This window comes from Lontra canadensis, unplaced genomic scaffold, assembly GCF_010015895.1.
Source record: "Lontra canadensis isolate GAN:19392208 unplaced genomic scaffold, GSC_riverotter_1.0 scaffold49, whole genome shotgun sequence".
In the NCBI taxonomy this organism is placed as follows: domain Eukaryota; kingdom Metazoa; phylum Chordata; class Mammalia; order Carnivora; family Mustelidae; genus Lontra; species Lontra canadensis.
The window spans coordinates 1,465,827-1,485,664 of record NW_022631043.1 but is presented as its reverse complement, the minus strand read 5'-3'; the positions used below and the strand labels follow the sequence as shown (position 1 = coordinate 1,485,664).

The following is a 19,838-nucleotide window of genomic DNA, read 5'->3' as shown; positions in this document are numbered from 1 at the left end:
TTTTCCTTTCCTGGTTTTTAGGATGAGAGGGTTTTACGATCCTGACAGGAGAGAGATGTGAAGACACTTTAGGGCCTGAAAAACCGGAGCCCAGCCTGAAACTGCCTGCACCCCACGATACAGGGGAAAGAGACACAACAAAAGGAAACAGCTTCCAAACCTGGGCACCAATAAGGGAAGGCAGATTGGCGTACAGATGACGGCAGCGGCGGTATCGGGACAGCACCAGGCCACCGACCCCGCGGGCAGCTGTGAGCGCTTCTCCGCTGACGTGGGTCTGCTGCCGTCAGCCCGCCTTGCAGACAGGAAACTGAGGCTCCCAGGGCACCCGTGAGCCCTCAAGGTCTCAGTGCCCATTGGGAGGGGGCCGGGATTCTGAGCAGCACTCGGGCACAGCCTCATCCCGAGTCACCCGCCATAACGTTTATAGGGACTCTTGTCTTCTAAGTCCTCTCTACCCGTGACGTGGAGCTCGAACTCACAACCCCGAGATCACGAGTCGCATGCTCCACCAACTAAGCAGCCTGGTGCCCCTGGGGACTTTTGTTCGTGAGACCGGACACCCTACGCTGTGAGACTACGAGATGTTCCTCTAGGGATATTCTGGGGGCCTCCCACACCCCCGACGCGGCACAGCTCTGCCCTAGGGATGTTCACGAGATGGGGGCCGGTGTCTTTGGGAGACCGCTTCAGGGTACCCGGTCCGGGAACCGAGTATTTCAAAACAAACACTTTGAAAGTGGAGACTCCTAAAACCTCGAACGACATGATGATCTGAAAGGCTGGGTGTCACGACATGCGGTGAAATCAGAACGAGAGGAGGACATGTAAAAAGGACAGAAACTGACAGCTCAGAAATCAGGAGGGAAGAGGGCCAGGCTCTCCGTTTCAGAGCAAAGTAAACTGGCTGAGGCACACGGCCAGGGAGACACTGGCACAGTGGCCCGGTGACCGCGTCTCCTGTTCTGTCGCCCCGCCTGAGGCTGGAGCGCCTGCCCGTACAGCTCGCAGAAGCCCTCGGGTCCATATCTCTCGAGTAGGGAGGTCTGCTCGCCCTCCCACAGAAGACGGGGAGCTGCTGTGCTTCTGCCACACCTCCTCTACTCACCTGCCACAAAATGGGGCCCCTTGCCCCGGGGGGTGCTTGGGCCCCGGCTCAGACACCTGCCACGCTACGACCCTGCTCCCCCGCTGTCCTCCCTCAGGGAGTCGGAGTCGGCCAATGCCGACTCCCACAGAGCAATGCTGAGGCAGAGACAAGACTTCTCGGGCACCTCCGGGCGACCCCCCTGCCGGTCACCGCCACATGCCGCCGGCCCAGACATCCTGGCAGGGGAGCTCTCTTCTGGGGAGCCGGGAGGGGCCCCCTGTGCTCTTTATGAGCCAGACCAGGGTCGGCAGCTGATCGCTGTCACAGCTCGGACAGCAGGTCTTTCCGACCCTACCGGTCACCATCCCTGCCGCTCCCGTCCAACTCTGAGCAGCCCCCTGCGCACAGCTGTGTGTGACTGCGCTCCCATGTGGACCCTGACATGGGAATTTCACAGAGTTTCGATGCCACAAATACTGTTCTTTTGATTTTTCCCCAATCGTTAAGAAAAGTAATAATCATTCTCTGCCCCAGGGCAATACGAAAACCAGAGGCGGGCTGTATTTCGCCCACAGGCCTCTGTCTGTGGACCCCCGGCCTAGAGCAAGCGGCTAATGCCTTAAAGCTCAGTTCGTTCATCTGCAAAATGGGGGCAGAAACACTTGCCCCATCTGACTGACAGAACTGGGAAAGGCCACCGTGGGAAAATGGTTTCAATGCTTAGAGCATGTGGGAATAACCACCTGTTTGCAAACGTTTGTTCAAATTCTCGGGCTTTCATGGTAATCCTCACAACAACCATGAGACCTTTCACGGATGAAGACGCACGAGATGAAGCAATCTGCTCAGGACCCCTCAGCTGGGCTGCCGGTGATGTGATGGGGCCGTGGGGGCAGCAGGAGGCTGGAGTCTCCCTCCTGACCACGCGTCCTGCAGCGGCCTCGGCCTCGGGAGTCTCCCCACCACGGGCTCACCAGTCCCTGCTCGGGCTCTGCAGCAAGGCCAGCACCCGGAGTCCCAAGCCTGTGCACAGGGGGCTCCGTACCAGCAGCGGTCACTGACTGGCGGGTAACTACCCAGGAGGGGTCTCCACACTGTCCGTCCCGGGGATCACATGCACCTTCCCAAAGTCATGTTTAGTAAACATCTTTCACTACTCGAGTTACCAATCCTACCGTGAAAACAACACGGGAAATCTTCAGGAAAAGCATTCTTTCCTTTAAGCATGAGGAAAAATGCAACCCTCCCCCCCATCTGAGTTTAGTGTAAAGAGTACAGAGTTTCATGCAGGCAGCACATGAAGTGGGCAACATAAAACACAACATGTGACTTTCAAATTTCTCGTTTTTTAAGAGCTACCCTCCACCGCTTAGAGAACCGTCCTTATCACTGCTGCTGATATCTCTCTAGTTTGTGTGATTCTTAAAAAATCATTTTTTGTCCCTTCCTTTCTACTACCCACTCCCAAACTAAGAATTATGATATAAATAAATAAATACACACACACACACACACACACACACACACACCCCATACTTTGGAAATGTTCTATGGATTTCTATCATTTACAGCTTTTACGTCTGACTAATCTTGTTGACTAGTGCTGTTCTGACAACTGTTCTAGAAATCTAAAGTTCTAATGATAAAATCTAGAAAATTCACTATGTGTAAATACAACCCAACTCAAATTTACCACTGAGACATGACAGAGAAACTGACAAAGCCAAGTTTTAAGAGATCATTTGTTCACATCATCATTTTTTTGTATTTGTTTTGCTGGATCAAAACCACATTTTGCCTTTCATTACATACCAAACCATATTTATGAATAAATAATTCTCATATTAGAAACACGAATGTGAAAATAAATATTACCGTCCCCACTAATTTCATCTGCAGATCCAGGTAGCATGCAAAGAAAGGGGGGAGGTGGGGTAGGAAGGAGGGCAGGGAGGGGAGAGAGGGAGACACACTATTAAAAAGACAAGTAAGTCAAAGCACAAGGAAAACAAAAAATCTCCCCCCAGGTCTAATTCTAAAGATGAGAGAGCGACTGCAGTAGTGAGTGTGTTTACTTGGCGTAAGGGCATCACGCCGTTTCCAGCTGTCCACACGTCATACAGAGTTCCACAGCCGTTCTGTAAAGCTGGTCCCGACCACATTGAGCAGAATTAATCTGAGAGGCTCTCAGAGTTAACTGCTAAAACTAGCCTGTACCCCCTCAAAGGAGATTTGCATCCTGTCAGATAAAAATGAAGATAAGCAGTCATCCCCACGTTTGGTGAAGGCTAGCCTCCCCCAGGGAGCCCCAGGCCAGGCCCAGCACAGAAGCAGAATGACGAGCCAAGTTTCCACTTGAATTTATGCAGTGTTTGGAGAAATTCCTGTTCCGATCATTACAAATAACCTTTGCTTCCCAAGAAACGATGCAAGTGGCCTGGGGACCTCGGCTCTGCAGCGCCCCCGAGTGCCTGCCAGCGAAGCACGACAAGCAGCCGGGGCCCCTCGGACCATCCTTCACTCTGCGGCATGCTGCTTTAGGACACCCGCAGTGTAGACCGAGGTACCTGCTGGCCCCCCACATAAACCAGGAAGCCACGCCTCGCCCTGTCATGCATTTGAAAACCAGCAAACAGGCAAACAGAATGTCTTCTCTCGGAGGGCAGTCCCGAGAGGCTGCTGGGCAGCCCCGAGCGTGTACACTGAGCCCCGGTTAAGGCACACTCAGCTCAGGACAATATACAAGCGTCCGGTTAGGCCCGCGGCCCGGGCAGGGTTAGTGGGAGCCGACGCGAGCGAGTGCAGTACCGGTAGGAGAAGGCTCATGGGAACAGAAGACCAAAGGGAGAAAGCGCCTAGCTTTCTTAACTTTATGCTGGCGGGGACTGACTCCTTTATAAAGAGGCAAGAGGAAGAAAGAGAAAAATAGAAACACATTATTTCATACGAAAATACAAAAGAAAACTTACATTACATTTTAAGGCAGCTCTATAAAAGCAAATACAAACTTGCAATGCTTTCATTGGACTACTGGCTCACTTTATTTCTTACTCTGATTTGACTTGAGTTTTAAAAAGCATACTAATATTTCAAAATACGAGTTCCTCTTTTAGCCAAGATTAGCACTAGATACAGAAACTCTTAGCCAGACACACGAGTCTCCCAGCTCTGCAGAGCCAGCCAAGTAAAGGTAGTACAGACATTTTTACAAATAACAAAACTGAAACAAACTGAAACAAGACCAAAAAAAAAAAAAAAAAAATAAATAATTCAAGAATCCTGTGGACATTCAACCACAAGGAAAAACTGCCAGAAACTAGCACATCGTGATCTGTGAGTTTCATGAGCAATTTCCCCCAAATCATCAACAAAGACACAGGCTCACAGACCTCCAGGGACACCCTAAATAAATGACTTTAACGTACAAACCAGCGATGAGGCGTCTGAATGTGCAGCCTGCAAAGCCCCGTGGCCCCTAGCACGGTCTCTCACGAACTGCACACTGCGACAGCATCTCTGCCCCAGACGCCCGGGGGCAGCCCAGCCTGCCAGAAGCCCAGCGCAGCAGCGCAGTAGCGCAGAGAAGCAACAACCACAGTGTGGCATGGGGCAGAGAGGGCGTCTGTCAGACTGAAGTCAGAACAGGGGACTTCAGCTCCTGAACACGCAGCGCTAAGAACATGGGACACAGAAGACACGCGACATTTAACGGCATCCCAGGGGGGTCCCCTCGAGAAAGGACTTCAGGGAGAGCAGGGCCGGGACCCACTGATGGCAGGGACTTACAGACGGTGTCAGCGTGCTAGGAACGGAAGCAAGAGGAACAGAAACAGACCACGTAGTGATATTTCAGATGCTGCACTGTGGCCCCGACCCTGTTACGGGGGGTTTCACCCTCTGTCGCCATCGGGAGAGCACAGCTCCCTGTGGCTGTTGGTTAAGAACGGAGGCCTGGCGCTAAGCCTGCATGTGCCCGGGTGGGCCTGGGCCTGGGGCTGAGGATGAGAGCAGGGGCAAGAGGTCCAGGGGATGTGATGGGTGAGACGGGAACCCAGACGGCGGGAAAGGGGACAGCATTCCGTCAGTGTCCTGATTTCGATAATTACCTTGTGATCGTGTGAGAGGATGTCTCTGGTCTTAGGAAATACATGTCGGAACATTTGTCAGTAAAGGGGTACACCACGCCCGCAAGTCCCATCAAACAGCCCAAAGGGGAAAAAACTGAGCGAAGACAAGGGAGCCAAAATATAGTGAGTCCAAGTAAGGAACAGGAGAAACTTCATTTTACTGTTTTAAACCCATTCTCTAGGTGTGGAATTATGGAAACATAAAATAATCAAAGTACACATATTTGACTTGAAATACTGGCTCCCCTACTCGTTCTTTGACCTTGAAAAAGTTATGAACTTGTTTCATTGGTGAAGGGAGGCAGCGACAGCGGCTTCCTCTGTAGGGAGCGGCGGCGAGCACCCCGTGGGGTTCCCCGGGCACCTGGCACGGGGCAGCCGCTGCGTAAGTGTGAGCTAGTCCCATTCTCCATCGCTTCTCTTATTTCTAAACTGACCCGAGTACAGAGTTCTCCTCCAGGCCTCGTGCGACAAGGGCTCTGAGGGGAAGCCACGGTCCTGGCTTTGAGGGCGGCGGTGCCCCCAGGGCGGGGGCCAGGGCTGGTAGGGAGGTGACCAGAGGCTCAGGGGAGATGCTGTGGATGACACACAGGTGAAGGGCGGGGGGTGACACAGGAAGCCTCTCAAGGAGCTGGCGCCCCGGGCATCCGTGGGAGGGGATCAGCACCTCCTTCCTGCTTGTCTTTAGTTACACAAGCAGAGCAGCAGCCCCAAATGAGGCCAAAGTGCACGGATCCGTAACGCTGCTCGGAAAACGAGAGCACAGAAGAACAAGACCCAGCCAGGGAAGCGCCACATCATTTTAGAGAACTGGAGAATAAAGGAAATGAAGAGGGCAGTTCTCTCATCTTTCCCGTAGGAAGCATGTCCCGGGGTGAACGAGGAGCTGTGAGGAAAAGCTGTTTTTGCAAGGACGACAGCTAACGAGGTAAAGACGTGGCAGACGTCACGGGCGGCCACCTTGCGGCCCAACAGAATCCAGGCCGGCGAAGCCACGGGCGCAAAGGCCTCGGGTGCGGTGCTCACGGGAGGTTTAGAGCGCTTGCTCGGACACTGACCCAGGCGACTGGTCGGCCTGCAGGTCCTGGCGAGAGCGAGCCACATGGGGTGTTTCTTCTAAACAACCCAACAAGCCGCTGAGCCTGAATCTGATCCAACTTCCCTTGATCCTAGTAAACGGCCCATGGCCCACGGGGAATACAGAAATGCAGGAGCCCGGGGGGAGCACATCAGCACAGCGTCACAGACGTGTCCCTAGCTGGACCCAGAGTATGGGGACAACAGCGTAGGCGACACAATGTCTTCAACAGATAAAGCGCAGCGATGCTGCTTACTAGTGGAGGTGACCAGGTGAAGGTGGAAACAGGTGCACGGGGCTGAGGTAACAGGCGTGTGGCCTGGAAAGTGTGGAAAAGTGAACAGGCCGTTGAGTCTGCGGTCGTACTTGTTGCTCTGTGTTTCCTGTGGGCTTTTCCTTCCGGGAGGGGTCTCAGCTGCTCCCGCAGGGGGCCTCCACGTGTCTCTCTAGACGTCTGCAGCCCAGGGGTCAAGGCCAACTCAAGACTCAGGACTAGGAAGCCAGTTTAGCTCTGGAGACTACTTTAGAATGCATGGTCTAGCCATCTCAGTGCCCATGTGACTCCAGAGTATTTTTCTCAATCCCGTGAGAAGCCAGAAAGGGGAGAGGCAGGTGGTTGGGCAGCCCGGTCTCAGCAGAGGCAGAGTTCCAGTGCCCTGGTGAAGGAGGCGGAGGGAAGCCAGCACAGAGGGCTGCCACGGCCATCAGCCACCCTGACCACACCCAGGGAGAAACCACTGTGACCCTCTTGACGGCTGAATGTCTCTCCTAACAGGAGACGGATTATAGAGCCTACTTGTGATCGCCGAAATCAGAGCTTCTAGTAAGCCAGCTACTAGGAACAAGCCAGTAACACCCAACACTTACACTTCCTGTAATTAAGTATACTCAGCACCATCGATTTGATTAAGTTACATCACAGAGCACGTAAATTATAAAAATCAACTCTGCACATAATGAGTGCTAATACTCTGTTAGGATACTTAAAAAAAATTCCCAAAAGCTAGTGTTAAAATCAAGCTTTCAGCAATAGACAGGACTACGCTGTAAACCAGAGCCGTGAGAATTGAAGCTAGCAGGCAAACCGGACAAAAGAAACCCTTTCAAACCCGAGTATAGGGCAGGCTTTTGAATTTGAACAGAAGAGCGTCAGAAATGAGGCAGTACTGTGCTATTCTGGACAAATGGGGGGACAGACCACAATGCAATCACACTCAAACTGTTCCAAACCAGTCCTCCTTCCACAAAGGAAAGTCACTAAGCTTCTGAATGATTCGGAGTGGTCTAAGGTAAAGGCAGCGGGCTGTTGAGTTCAAGGCGTGAGTTTCTATCAGGCTTTCTAGTACTTACTATGTGAGCCGGGCCAGGCCACCTCACCTCTTGAGTCTTAAGCTCCTCACCTGTAAAGTGGGAACAGCACCAGGAAGAGTGTCTGGAGGTTTAAACAAGATAATGCACGTGAACATGGCAGGCATCATCTCTGGGCCCCGTTTGTATATAAATACCTGTGTACAGGGGCGCCTAGGAGGCTCAGTGGGTTAAAGCCTTTGCCTTCGGCTCAGGTCATGATCCCAGGGTCCTGGGATCGAGCCCCGCATCGGGCTCTCTGTTCTGCAGGGAGCCTGCTTCCCCACCTCTCTCTGCCTGCTGCTCTGCCTGCTTGTGATCTCTGTCAAATAAATAAAATCTTAAAAAAAAAAATACTTTTAGTTTAGAATAATTTTTAGTCACTAACTCGAAAAACCTAAAAGCCATAAAGGAAATGATGATGCACGATTAACAACTAAACCAAAAAATCTGTTCCGAAGTTAAAATTTTCTAAATTGCAACAAATACTGAAAAAGTGCTGTCACACAGGGCTCAGCAGAAACGATCAAACCAGACAGAAGAAGATCACCACGTCCGCTTTCATGGCAGAGATGTAAAAGAGAAAAACCTTCTACAACCTCTGATCCCACTTCATGCAATCGAAACGGTCAACCAGAGCCCTGGTCATACTGCGGCGGCACCATCACTACGTGCGGCCCTGTACTTCTGGTCACAGTAAGGTTTAAAAAACAAACCAAGAAAACCCTAAAACTCAAAAACCAACCAAACAAAAGACCAGAGTTTATACCTTCAAAACATTTAAAATTCAGCTTTATTCACTGCCCTGTGTTCCTGGAGCATTTGCGTGCGCACGCACGCACACACACATACACTCTCTCTCTCTCTCTCTCTCCTCTCTCTCTCTCCCGGCTCAAGCCTCGACAGGGATGCAGGCCACCCCCCTCCCTGCCATGCTCGCAGCCCCTTCCTGCAAGCACTGGGCTCTCGGTCCTAACTGAGCTGCTCTATAATACACACATGTCTCCAAGAACTTACAAGGCTAAAAAAAATTACTTTAGGCCCTTGGAATCATGTGTCCAGGGAACTGTGCTGTTACTCTTTAAATCTTTCAATGTTACGTCTATTTTCACAGGGAAACTTTGCCTAGACTTCAAAGGCAATCTCTCCGTATCGTCACCATACAGCTGTGGTCTTAATGAAGATGACCAAGGACTGACATTTCTTTGCAAGGAAACAAGAATGAGAGCCTGGTACCTCCTCTCGCGAAGTCAGGATTCTGCTCCATTTCCCAACCAGGGATCCACCCAGAGCTGAAAATGCCTTCAGTTATCTAGATCTTCATTCTCCCTCTTGGCAGGCGTCCTCGCTCCTCACCCAAACACTCCAGAACCACTCGCAGTGATGAGCTCACAGGCCGTCATCCGAGAGAGAGCCGAGGATTCTGACACGCCTGCGAGCTCCCAGTGTCCTGCCTTTCTTCCTTCCGCTCCCGGTCCTGGAATTGCATTTCTAAGTCCTGGGCTGTCTCCACACCTTGCTCAGGCATCCACTGACTCACTCAAACACAGTTACTAAGTACTGAGGTCCCGTCAATAAGCAGACAACTAGAACAGTCTTTGCTTATGATGCGGCTGTGATCTTGTGGACAAGACGGTTTCTAAATTGATCACATCGGTCTAAAGACTTTTCATAACAGAAGGATGCACAGTGGGCTAGAATACTCTGGGGAAGGAGTCTGGAGTAGTCGGGAAGGCTTCTAGGTGGCGGTGATATCTGAATCTGGTCTGAAGATTAGGTAAGAACTTTCCCGAAACAGGGCAGTCAGACAAGTTCCACTTTCTCCACCTTCCAATGGCTTCTCCACCTGTACCCAAGGGAACCCCTCTACACCGGCGCTGAAGGAGAACACTGCCTAGGGGGCAATAATGCCCCAGTTGCAATCGTTTCAAGGGCGACAGTAACACATCTGTTTACTTTCTGAATTTCTTTCCTCAGATCTGTGAAAGAGGGAGGTAAAAGGCCCTGTAAGGCTGTCATAGATCATATCTAAGGCATGTGAAGGGTTTAATGCCCTGAAGCCGTTCTGAATACTTACTAAGGAGAGCCCTGCCCCCTCCCTGCTGTGCGCGACCCGGCCAAGCTGCTAGACCTGCCGCATCTCCTGGCCCCTCTCCCCGATCTCTGCCACCTCGGCTGCAACTCTCACTTCACTCAGCTAGCGGCGCCCACGTTACCTGCTCAGAGATATTCCCTTGACCACAATTCTAGGATCTCGTAAAACGTGTTATTTATTTACATAGTCTCTACTCCCGGGGTGGCCGGAACTCATGACCCCAAGATCTAGAGTCGCACACTCCACCGAATGAGGCAGCCAGGCGCCCCCTGACTATAGTTTTCAAAAGCCTCCCCCCTTGCTGCGCTCGGTTCACCTGTTAGGTGTTAATCCAGTGTCTCTGGTCTGTCTCCTCCACAGAATGCCAACTGCGTAACGGCAGGGACGTGGCCTTGCTCTGGCCGTCATACCCCGCCCTCAGCACGGTGCCTGCACGCGGCCAGCGCACGGCACTTGCTGACTGAACTCATGCAAAGTGGAGAGTGTCGAACTGCACTAACACCCATCTCGCAGGGCTCGCGAGGGGCTCCACGAGACAGGGCGAGACAGAGAGGCACGCGCTCGCGGCCGGCACGTCACGGGACTGCAGCTCCACCCGGGAGCCAGGACAAAGAGAGCGGGCTCGCTGCAGGGGAAGCAGACCCCAGTCTGCAGGCCCGGGGCAGCGGGTTCTCCCCCTCGGGGGCCAGAGCCACCCCCACGTGGTACAGGTCTCCACGCTGCTCGGTAAAGAAACCCCCGGGGTTAGAAACAGTACCGGCTTTCTGGGTATCAGTGTAACAGCTTCCGGGTTAGCGTGGGCAGGCTCCTGGTGGGCTGGATGTTAGGTTTTACGGTCTCTGTGGGGACATAAATACCCACACCTGTCAGCCCAGTTCACTGAAGGGAGTAGGCAATGATGGGATGACTGGGGTGCGGAGCACTCCAGAGCCACTGGCGTGGTCGCTAAAGGTCCCCTGAACCCCAAGTACTCTCCTTCGCCTGCAGTGGTAAATGACCACAGTGACAAGCACGTTAGAGTGTCACTGTAAGAATGGGAAGACAGTGACACGGGTCCCGGCCAACAGGACAGCTCAAGCAAGCTCACCGACTGCTGTGAGAGGGTGGGTAGAAGAGGCTGGAAAACAACGTGTGTGTTGGCAGGGGGCAGCTCTGAGGGCTAAGTTCAGGGACGTAAACTTTGTCCAACTGTAAATTCGAACTGCAAGTCTCTGACCAGACAGTTGCCTATTTAAATTATATACACAGGATGGCAATGCGATCAATTAACCTGGAGAAGGGACCGCGGTCAGACCCGCGGCTATGGGGATAGCTAGGGACAATGAAGGCAGGACGGGAAAGGGTGGGTGGCAGAGAGAGGTAAAGCCCCGATGTTCGAGGATGTCAGCTGCTAAAAACTCTGAAGTTCAAAGCCTGAAGCGGGGAGGACACAGATTAGGGGGTCCAGGAGAACAGAAGGAACGGATGTGAAGGGTTTCTGAAGACCTCCTCTGGGCCGCAGTCGCGACACACCCAACAGGGCACCCCTGCTCTCGCTTCAGCATGGGCTGGGGAGCACACTGGCCCCCATGGGGCTGGTGCACCTGCTCGCGGCCCACAGCATGACGGCGTGGAGCTCTGAGAGCTGCACAGCTGGCCCCGATCTCACCTGTTCTACACGGCACACTGTGGGTCATCCCAGGGCGCCCGCCATCCTCTCCGCAGGACCCAGGCCTGCTCAGGGAGTGAATCCTCTGCCACGCTCACCACTTTAGCCAGGGCAGCTTCTGTCTGTCCAAATGGATCACAAACTCCCTGAGGGCCTGGTTTACGCCTGCCCCATGGTGCCCCAGCCCCACGGCTGGGTTGGGAGAGCACACCCATGAAGGCAGCATGCCAGCACAAAGGACTATTCTTCCAGAACGTGCTGGCAAGCCCACAGCCCACCAGACATCGGACACCGGCCAGGGCCCCAGCTTGAGTACCCAGAATGCTCTCCAGCTCGTCAGGGAGTGACCGCAGAGCTCTGGCACGTCTGTCCCACAGCTCGTCACTAGAGTCTTTGCCAAGTGTATAGAGCTGGGCACGAACACTTCGTGAGAGAGTGTTGTGGGGTGTTTGTGCCCAGTAAAAAACAAGCAATTACATTTGGATGCTGGAACACGAGGGAGGAATGCAGTCACCGACCTGGCAAAAGCATAAAACTAATTTCAGAACAAGTTAACTCAAGGGAAATCAAAAGAATAGGAATTAGGTTTCTTCTGAGTCACATTATTAGACACGAGTTATTGGGAAGCTGCTGTTGTAGAAACGTAGCACAGAGCTCAGACTGGACTGTAGATGTGCGTGTGTGCATGTGTGTACATGTGTGCACACATATGTGTGTCTGCATGTTGTATTCACGTGTGCACACACATGCATGTCTGCGTGGACGTATAAAAGACACCAAACTTGGGTCCACAGAAGATGCTTCCCGTTCCCGCTTTCCTCATTTCCCACATTATTCAATGGGGGAAAATGGCATATATTTTTTGAAAACATACGAAGGAAAGCACACCATACTCATGACCCCAGCAAAAAATAGTTAACATACTGCCTGTGCCAGTATCTTAACTATATCTCTTAGAAAAGCAATATTCAAACACGACTTGATGTTAACTGAGAAACAGAAACCACTGAAAAACATTTTGCATTTCTTGAACTCAGAACAACAATAAATACACCAAGTACACACTGTTACATTCTAGGTTGCAAAGATCCATTAGAGCGGCAGGCTCCAGAGTGAGAGCGTTAGCTCTGAACAGGATCAACATGGCATCACAACTGAAGCGAAACTCGCAATTCTATACGGTCTGGGAAGAAATCCAGTATTACACATACACGTCTTCTCTAGGGCAAACCTGTGAACCACATTTAAACCTGTTTAATGACGTTAAAATTCGGGAGCTTTGGGTCATCAGACTGCTTAGCTTCTAAGCTATTCTAGAAAGAGCCATCACAACCGAGAGCCCCCTCCGGCTACAGCACTGTGAACGTTTCCGCGGGGCAGCTGGCCGGCTGGGGCTTCCCAGGGGAGCCTTCTCACCTGACACGGAGACCGCATGTGTCCGCACGCCTTGCTTCTCGCTGTTGGCCGGCCTGAAACAGAGAGGAGCAAAGCCGTGAGCGCCTAGAGTCGGGACCACGCTGTTTCTCATGGAGACCACCCACTTCCGAGGATTGTTTTTAAGATGAAGCGTTACTACCCGAGGCACTTAAAATAACCAGGCCGCGGTACTGTTCTAGAAGTCAGAAATCACGACAGGCAACTGGAGGAACGCTGAGCAGCTCTGAGAAAGCCACTCGTGCCAGCACTTTCCGCCCTACACCTCCACTCCGCGCCACGGGGTACGTGGGTCCGGTCAAGCTTTACACTGCAATGCGAGCCTGCAGGGGACTGGCCCGCGCTTACGAAGCAGAGGGAAGAGACACCCAGAGCTGGAATCACACTCTAAAACGTAATGTGAGACACTGGAGGGTCCCTGGTCCTTTTTCAGTTCATAGTATGCAAAGGGCAGGCAGGACACTGATACTTGTTCTCATTATTTACAGACCGAAAACAAGTAAGCCTCGTGTATCTGGTTACTTGTTTCATTCAATGGCCCCACAACAAGTGTGTTTTACATATTCACCACTTAAAGTAAAATTTCAGCCAAAAGTCTTAGCGACATTTAAAATACATTACTGTAGTTCCGTTTTAAACTTTTGGAAAGCACAAAACACAGAGAAAGTAAAGGAACCCCAGACTCTTGAGATACCAGAGCGAGCAGCATCTGACATTTTCATGGAAGACTCCTTCCAGATCCTTAAGCATGCACTACAGAAACGCCAAACAGGAAATGGTTCTAGCACATAGAATGGACCCTGGGAAATAGGGGACCGAGAGCAGACCCCTCGAGAGCAGGAACATCCCGTACGTGGTCATGGGGCCTCTGTGGTCAGGCATCTCAGCACAGAGCCATGGGACCCGGCTCCTTTTACGGAGTTCTCTGCGTATCCGCGATCTCACGATCTCTGAGGCTGGACCAGAGCTGCAGCGGGACACGTCAGTAGCTCCAGCTCCACGGCCACCACCAGACGCCCGCAACTCCCCGAACCGGGCGCACCGGGAAGTCCGGGTGCGCGCTCCCGAGAGCAGGCCAGGCCAGCCGCCTCCACACTCCGCAGCCCGCGGTCTCCGGGGACTGCGGCCACTCAGCCTGCCCAGCACCGCCTACCACCAACGGCCACCACAGCACCTGCTGCTCTATGATCTGTGGCCATGTCACCCTTTCAAAGTTTGCTTCTTTATTCGGTGTTTCTAGTGTCTATTGTCACTTCTGACCTACTATACTCTCCATCCACTTCCGTACCTGGGTTTACGATTCTGCATGTTTTAATCCTCAAAGTCGTCTCTCACAGATTTCCTGCAGTTGAAGATATTCTGGGCTTAAGTTTCTGGCCTAATGTGGGACACTAATGAATATCTATTTAACATTACTGAGTTTGGGAAACACGCTTCCTGAGAGCTGAAAGTGAGCTGCTTTGGCCCATCCCTCCCCCGCCCACACAGCTATGGGGCACCCCTCACACACCAGACACTCCCCAGTCAGGTCTGTGATGCCACATGACCCTGGCTGACCACGGGGCCCCAGGGGCATGGATGAGCAAAAAGGCAGTTCTGCAAGTGTGGGAAGTCCTCCGGCAGGGTGTTATGGGGAAGCACACGGGGGTGCCCTCCAGGACTGGACGATCATGGGAAGTTTCTAGAGCCTGGAAAGCAGAGCAGGGCCAGGTGAGTTTACAGACACCGGAGCCGAGAGGCCTGGGAGCGAAGAGCCTGGAGGCACAGAAAAGGGGCGTTTACTCTGGCAACTAAAGAAGTTCAGCAGAGCCAGGAAGGGCAGGAGTGGTGGTGAAGCAAGCCCAGAGGGGCCGGGAGGACCAGAGGTCGGGTCCCGCCCGCAGGCCCAAGGATGCTGGCCTGTACCTACAGAGCTCCAGCAACGCCTGCAGGAGTCGTGAAGCTGTTCTGGGCCCGGAGCACTCGGCACTGGGCTGTGATGCTTACTTACCCAGGTGTCCGCACTGCCCAAGTTTAACTTTCATTTGGTGCCCGGTCCCTCACACACTGGCTGACCCCAGAGAAGTTACTAAATAAGTTCTTCCGGCATCACTGCTCAATTCTTTTTAATCTTACAGATCAACACATCTACTACGAAATTTGTGATACAAACAACTTAAGAAATGAACTTAAATTACTTGTTTACTTTTCTCACTTGTAAAATGGCCAGAATGGCACCAGTTCTCAGGTTCTTACAAAGGTGAATGCTGAGTATAAACCATCAACAGGCCTCCCTGGTACTGTCACTGGGACGGTCCTCTGGCCACCCAGTGAACTTAAGGTATGGGGAAAGTCATCTTACACTTCTGGTTAACCCTAAATACATAACACGATTTACAACTGATTTGACTTCTTCCTGGAAATACTTATTTTCTACCTCCCTAGTCATATACAGAGAAATTTGGTGATTCAGGCAAATGGGAAATAAAGCATGGTGATTGCTTGACAGTTTCCAACACGACTAAGTAACAAAATGCACAAGGCGGCACTTACTTTGGTATCGATGGCAAAGCCCGTTCACCTTCTGGAAAAAGAGAGAGAGAGAGAGAAAAATGAGATTCCCATTTCTTTTGAAAAGACTATGTGTAGCAATCAGAGAACAAGTAAGTCTTAGTTGAGAATTTATGAATAACGTTTTAATAAGGAAATTATACCATGTATCTTAGGCTCCGCGCGTCATTTTCAGTGTTTACAATGCATGTGAACTGACCAGAGGCGCACACTGTGCGGACGGTACTGCCCAATCACAGCGCAGCCCTGAGGGGCTAGGTGGGTGGACACGTACCTCCCAGGAGATCCTGTAAAATGAAGGACCTCTTCTGCTCAAAGTCAACATTCCTTTACAGCAAAGGGCGGGCCATTTGTCCTTTGATAACAACGCTCAGTAGGATCAACCCTGAGACCCGTCTAGGGAAGCACGAATACGAGGAAAACAAACCCCCGGGATGGAGGCAGAGGGACAGAGGCACCGAGCCACGCGGGAAGGAAGCCCACCTGTAGCACGTGACCCGGGGAGGGGGTCACCTCCCACCCGTCACGGGCTGGACTCCTGGTTCCCAGCAGGGGCTCCTGCTGCTCTCACCCCAGAGAAGCCCAGGACTCTGTCTGGTGGTTGACAGAGGCATGCTCTCCCCACCCTCCTTCCAGAAGCAGGAAGCACAGAGCCCCCAGGTAGTATCTTCAATCCGTATAAATCTCACAGGCACCTAACCAATCCCCTCCTCTAATCCATCCCCGAGCTAAATTACTACTAGGACAATCTTCCCCTGATACAAACCCATCAAGTCATTCCCTTAGTTAAAATTTCATGTCTCTCATTGGCTTTAAGATTTTATGTTTAAGTAGTGTCTACACTTAATGCAGGACTCGAACTCAGAACCCTGAGGTTGAGAGTCGCATGCTCTGCTGACTTGAGCCAGACAGACGCCCCCCTCGACGGGTAGTGAGAAGAAATGTAAGTGTATCTGCATGACCCACTAAGCACTGCTTCATTCTGCTGGTACAGGACAGCGGCCCGCCTCCGTCTTCGGGTGCTGCCACCCTACTACCCACCTCTCTGACGCCTGCCCAGGCAGCCGTTAGCGTCACCCAGTGCCATCACGACCGCTGTCTGCAGGTCTGCTCCTTGCACTCGCCCTAGAACTCAGTGCCAAGAGCTCTCCGACCCCAGAAGTCACCTTTGTCCTGTCTCCCCAGTCTTGTTCTGCACTGTCCCCTGGTCCCCGGTGACTGCAGTCTGTACTTCCCCGAGCACACCATGCTGCCTGCACATTCCAACCCCCAAGAGAAGCTCTTCCTTCCTGTAGAAAGACCATCCCCCTGTTTCTCCAAGCTCAGTTCAGTGGGGGACGGACTAGAGGGGCAGTGGGGATTAGGGAGAGCACTTGTTATGACGAGCACTGGGTGTTTTATGCAAGAGACGATTCACTGAATTCTATTCCGGAAACCAATATTGCACTGTATGTTAACTAAAATTAAAAATAAATAAATAAATGATATAATATTTAAAAAAAAAAAAAAAGGCAAGCTCCATTCGAGCACAGCATGAGCTCCGGGGAGCCCTTCCTGCAGCCCCCAGGGTGGCTCTGGCAGTGCCACTGCACTTCTGCCTCATTCCGGGCACTTCCAGGATCAGAGCACTCGAAGGTCGGACTTAACCTGCACACAGGCGGCTCTAACACCCCGCAGCGCTCCCGGCGCTCAGAAGCTTCTCAGACCACCGCTTGGTAACTGAGAAGTCAATGAGCCTTGGACCCCGTGTGAGTGACTTTCTGAACGACAGTTTACCTATGAAACAGAAGTCGGACTGTCCGGTCGGCAGGGACAGTGGGGAGGCATGACTAGCGCAGAACCCAGACCACTACCGTGTGACACCCCATATGCCACCACAATCCCACCCACATGGCCTGGCTCTGACTTCCTGACATCCACATTTCAAGCAAAATAACCGAGTCGTGAAGCCCAAATGTGGAGTCACTAGAAAATCCTATCATTAGCTGACCACCATGAACACTCCGACCACGTCTTGCCCATACCCACCACTGCCAGTTAGTAACGGCCTTGCCCGTGACACATCAGCGTGGCCGCTAGCTGTCTGCACTCTTTGTCGCAATGTCTACTTCCCTGGAGAGAAAAGAGAGCCGTTCATAAACACTTGGTTACCAGAGACCTCCTAAGCGGCTGGGCAGGGGCAGAAAGAGGGCTGTAAATGAGCTGGTTACCAACGAGCATCCTGAGAGTACGTTTTCAGGAAGCGGGGAAGTTACTGATCACAGCGTACAACGGCAACACACACTAGCAGCAGCAGTTATAAAAACTCAGCACTCACCAACTGAAATGCCTGGTTCCCCGTGTTAATTTTTAACATTCCCTTAAATTTAGAAGCTGAATGCCTAACATACGATTTCGCGTGTCATTCCCACAGCGGGTATCTTATTTTCTGGAGTAAATCCTTTAGGAATAAGGATGTATCCACAAATGTAGGTTACAACCTCCATTTGACTTCTAATTTTTGAATAAAAGATTTTATCCATTTTTTAAACTGAACAATGCAGGCTTCCCGTAACCATCTCCGTCATAAAGGTGTGTACTGTAGGGAGGATGAGGACGCGCCAAAGCCTCCTCGCCCGCTTCAGACACATCTCCACCTCCCGGAGCTCCCCCCGTCCACCGTCGGTCACTGGGCTGCCCTGACTTCCCGACCGCGGACACTTGTGAACACACACACAGTTTGGCTACACGTGTGTCTTGCAGCGCGGAAAGAGCGCCCCCTGATGGTCCCCAGCTGTGGCACGCTCTCGGCGGGCATCTCCGCGGGGAGCACGCTGCCTCCGTCAGGGACCACTTCCCACCGTGTGGACACTGGGGCAGTTTCTGGTTCTGAGCTTCTACACACACTGCACAGTGAACACCCTCAGACTGTCTGATTCTGCGGGAGGATTTCTAGAAGGCAGACAACGGGCAGGGGCGCCCCCGCCACGCGGGCCGCGAACACCTCCCACGGACACCAACATAGTGTGCGGGCAGGTCTTCGAGCCCCGCCGAGGATGGGATGGAAGATCAGTCACCTCACCAGACCCAAACCAGAGAGGCGCTCAGTTGCCGCTGGTGCCCTGCTTCCTGCGCGTCTGCGTGTCCGCTCTCCCACAAGGAGCCCGTCTACCCACTGGCTCGTCTCAGTGAGCGGAGAACACGTGAGAAGGGAGACCTGGACTCCTTGCTGTCTGTGTCACCGATGTTCTCCCTCCTGTGTCTCGGCTTTAAAGAACGTTTCTTTCACTGACAGAAGTGCTCTCACGTTTACACAACCCGCCTGTCAGTTCTGGTCTGGCTCCTCCCCGGGCCATGACATCTTGGAAGCGTGGATCCCCTCCCTCACAGGTGCAGGCTCGTTAATGAGGAGATTAGGACCCTATGTTAACTTGCAAAATTCTCTCCTCTAAGGGAAATCTGACTAAAATTGAAAAACCGCCACTGAACTTTCTTGGACGGCATAGGCTAGCTAACGCCCTACAATAAGGGCCAAGGTCATTCAGCAACCCTGGAGGAACTCGGCTCAGGATATCTTGCTATGTATGGCTCTAATTCTGTTGTCTGCCCGAGTAAAACCACCATTAAAAGCGCTGTGTGAGTGCAACATAATTGTGGTGGTCAAAGAACGGATCAGGTGCACCTGAGCACACTCAGAGCTCACAGCAGAACCTGTGGATCACCTAGAACGGTGTCTCTGTTGTGCACGTAAACATGTATATGCCGCTTACTGCGTACCAGTTTACAATCTAGAGCAGACACGCGGGCGCATCCGCGATCGTGACCGCACACTGCCAGGAAAGTGGTGCACCGCGCTGTAGAGACGTGCTCAATTTAGTAGACATTTCAAAAAAATCTAAATTAAAAAATGCTCATGTGCTCTTGTCCACATGTATTTTGGACTATAATCCACTAAAAATGTTTGACTTAAAGTACCATCTCCACTGGGCAGTACAGCTTCGCTTAGGTATCCAGGATAGAAGTTGTGTAATAAATGAACATGCTGGGACTGAGAACAGGGTTATTATCGAGTCTAGTATCTCATTCTGTAAAATCAACATAAAATTGCTAAGCGCACCCTACTAGGATTTTATGAGAAGCGTTTTTCCCTTGTGCTCTAGTCAGACGCATGAAGAACTTAATGCCTCTCGGTGCACAAGACGTGATATCAAGATGTTTATCCCTAAGCGGGGGAAGAGCCAATTGAAAACCAGCACAGGAAGGTGCTGAAGTTTTGAACACGGCAAAAGGCTGGCGTATTCAGTGCTCAATGTCTCAATGTTATTTTTGTGTGGACAGACACACTGATTAGGAACATTTGGTAAATTAGGATAAAACTTGTTATCTACTAAAAAGGAGACAGGCAATATGTCACATTGAACACTTTGACAAAATACTATCTTCAGGGAAAGGAATTTTCCCAAAACATTTAAATAAAATTTGCAAGGTTC

General features: G+C 51.8%; 1 protein-coding gene across 4 annotated transcripts in view; it reads right to left on the bottom strand.

The window, feature by feature from the left end:
- PTK2 (protein tyrosine kinase 2) overlaps positions 1-19,838 on the bottom strand; it is a 222,223-nt gene that overhangs the window by 72,978 nt on the left and 129,407 nt on the right. For 2 of the 4 annotated variants that reach the window (XM_032873471.1, XM_032873469.1), the window contains 3 exons: positions 15,352-15,382; positions 12,802-12,854; positions 2,966-2,983 (listed from right to left, as the gene is read on the bottom strand). In XM_032873471.1, the coding sequence (XP_032729362.1) occupies positions 2,966-2,983; positions 12,802-12,854; positions 15,352-15,382 (102 nt within the window). Of the gene's footprint in view, positions 1-2,965; positions 2,984-3,898; positions 3,983-12,801; positions 12,855-15,351; positions 15,383-19,838 lie in introns of all 4 variants that reach the window. The other 2 variants (XM_032873472.1, XM_032873467.1) reach the window with 2 other exon arrangements.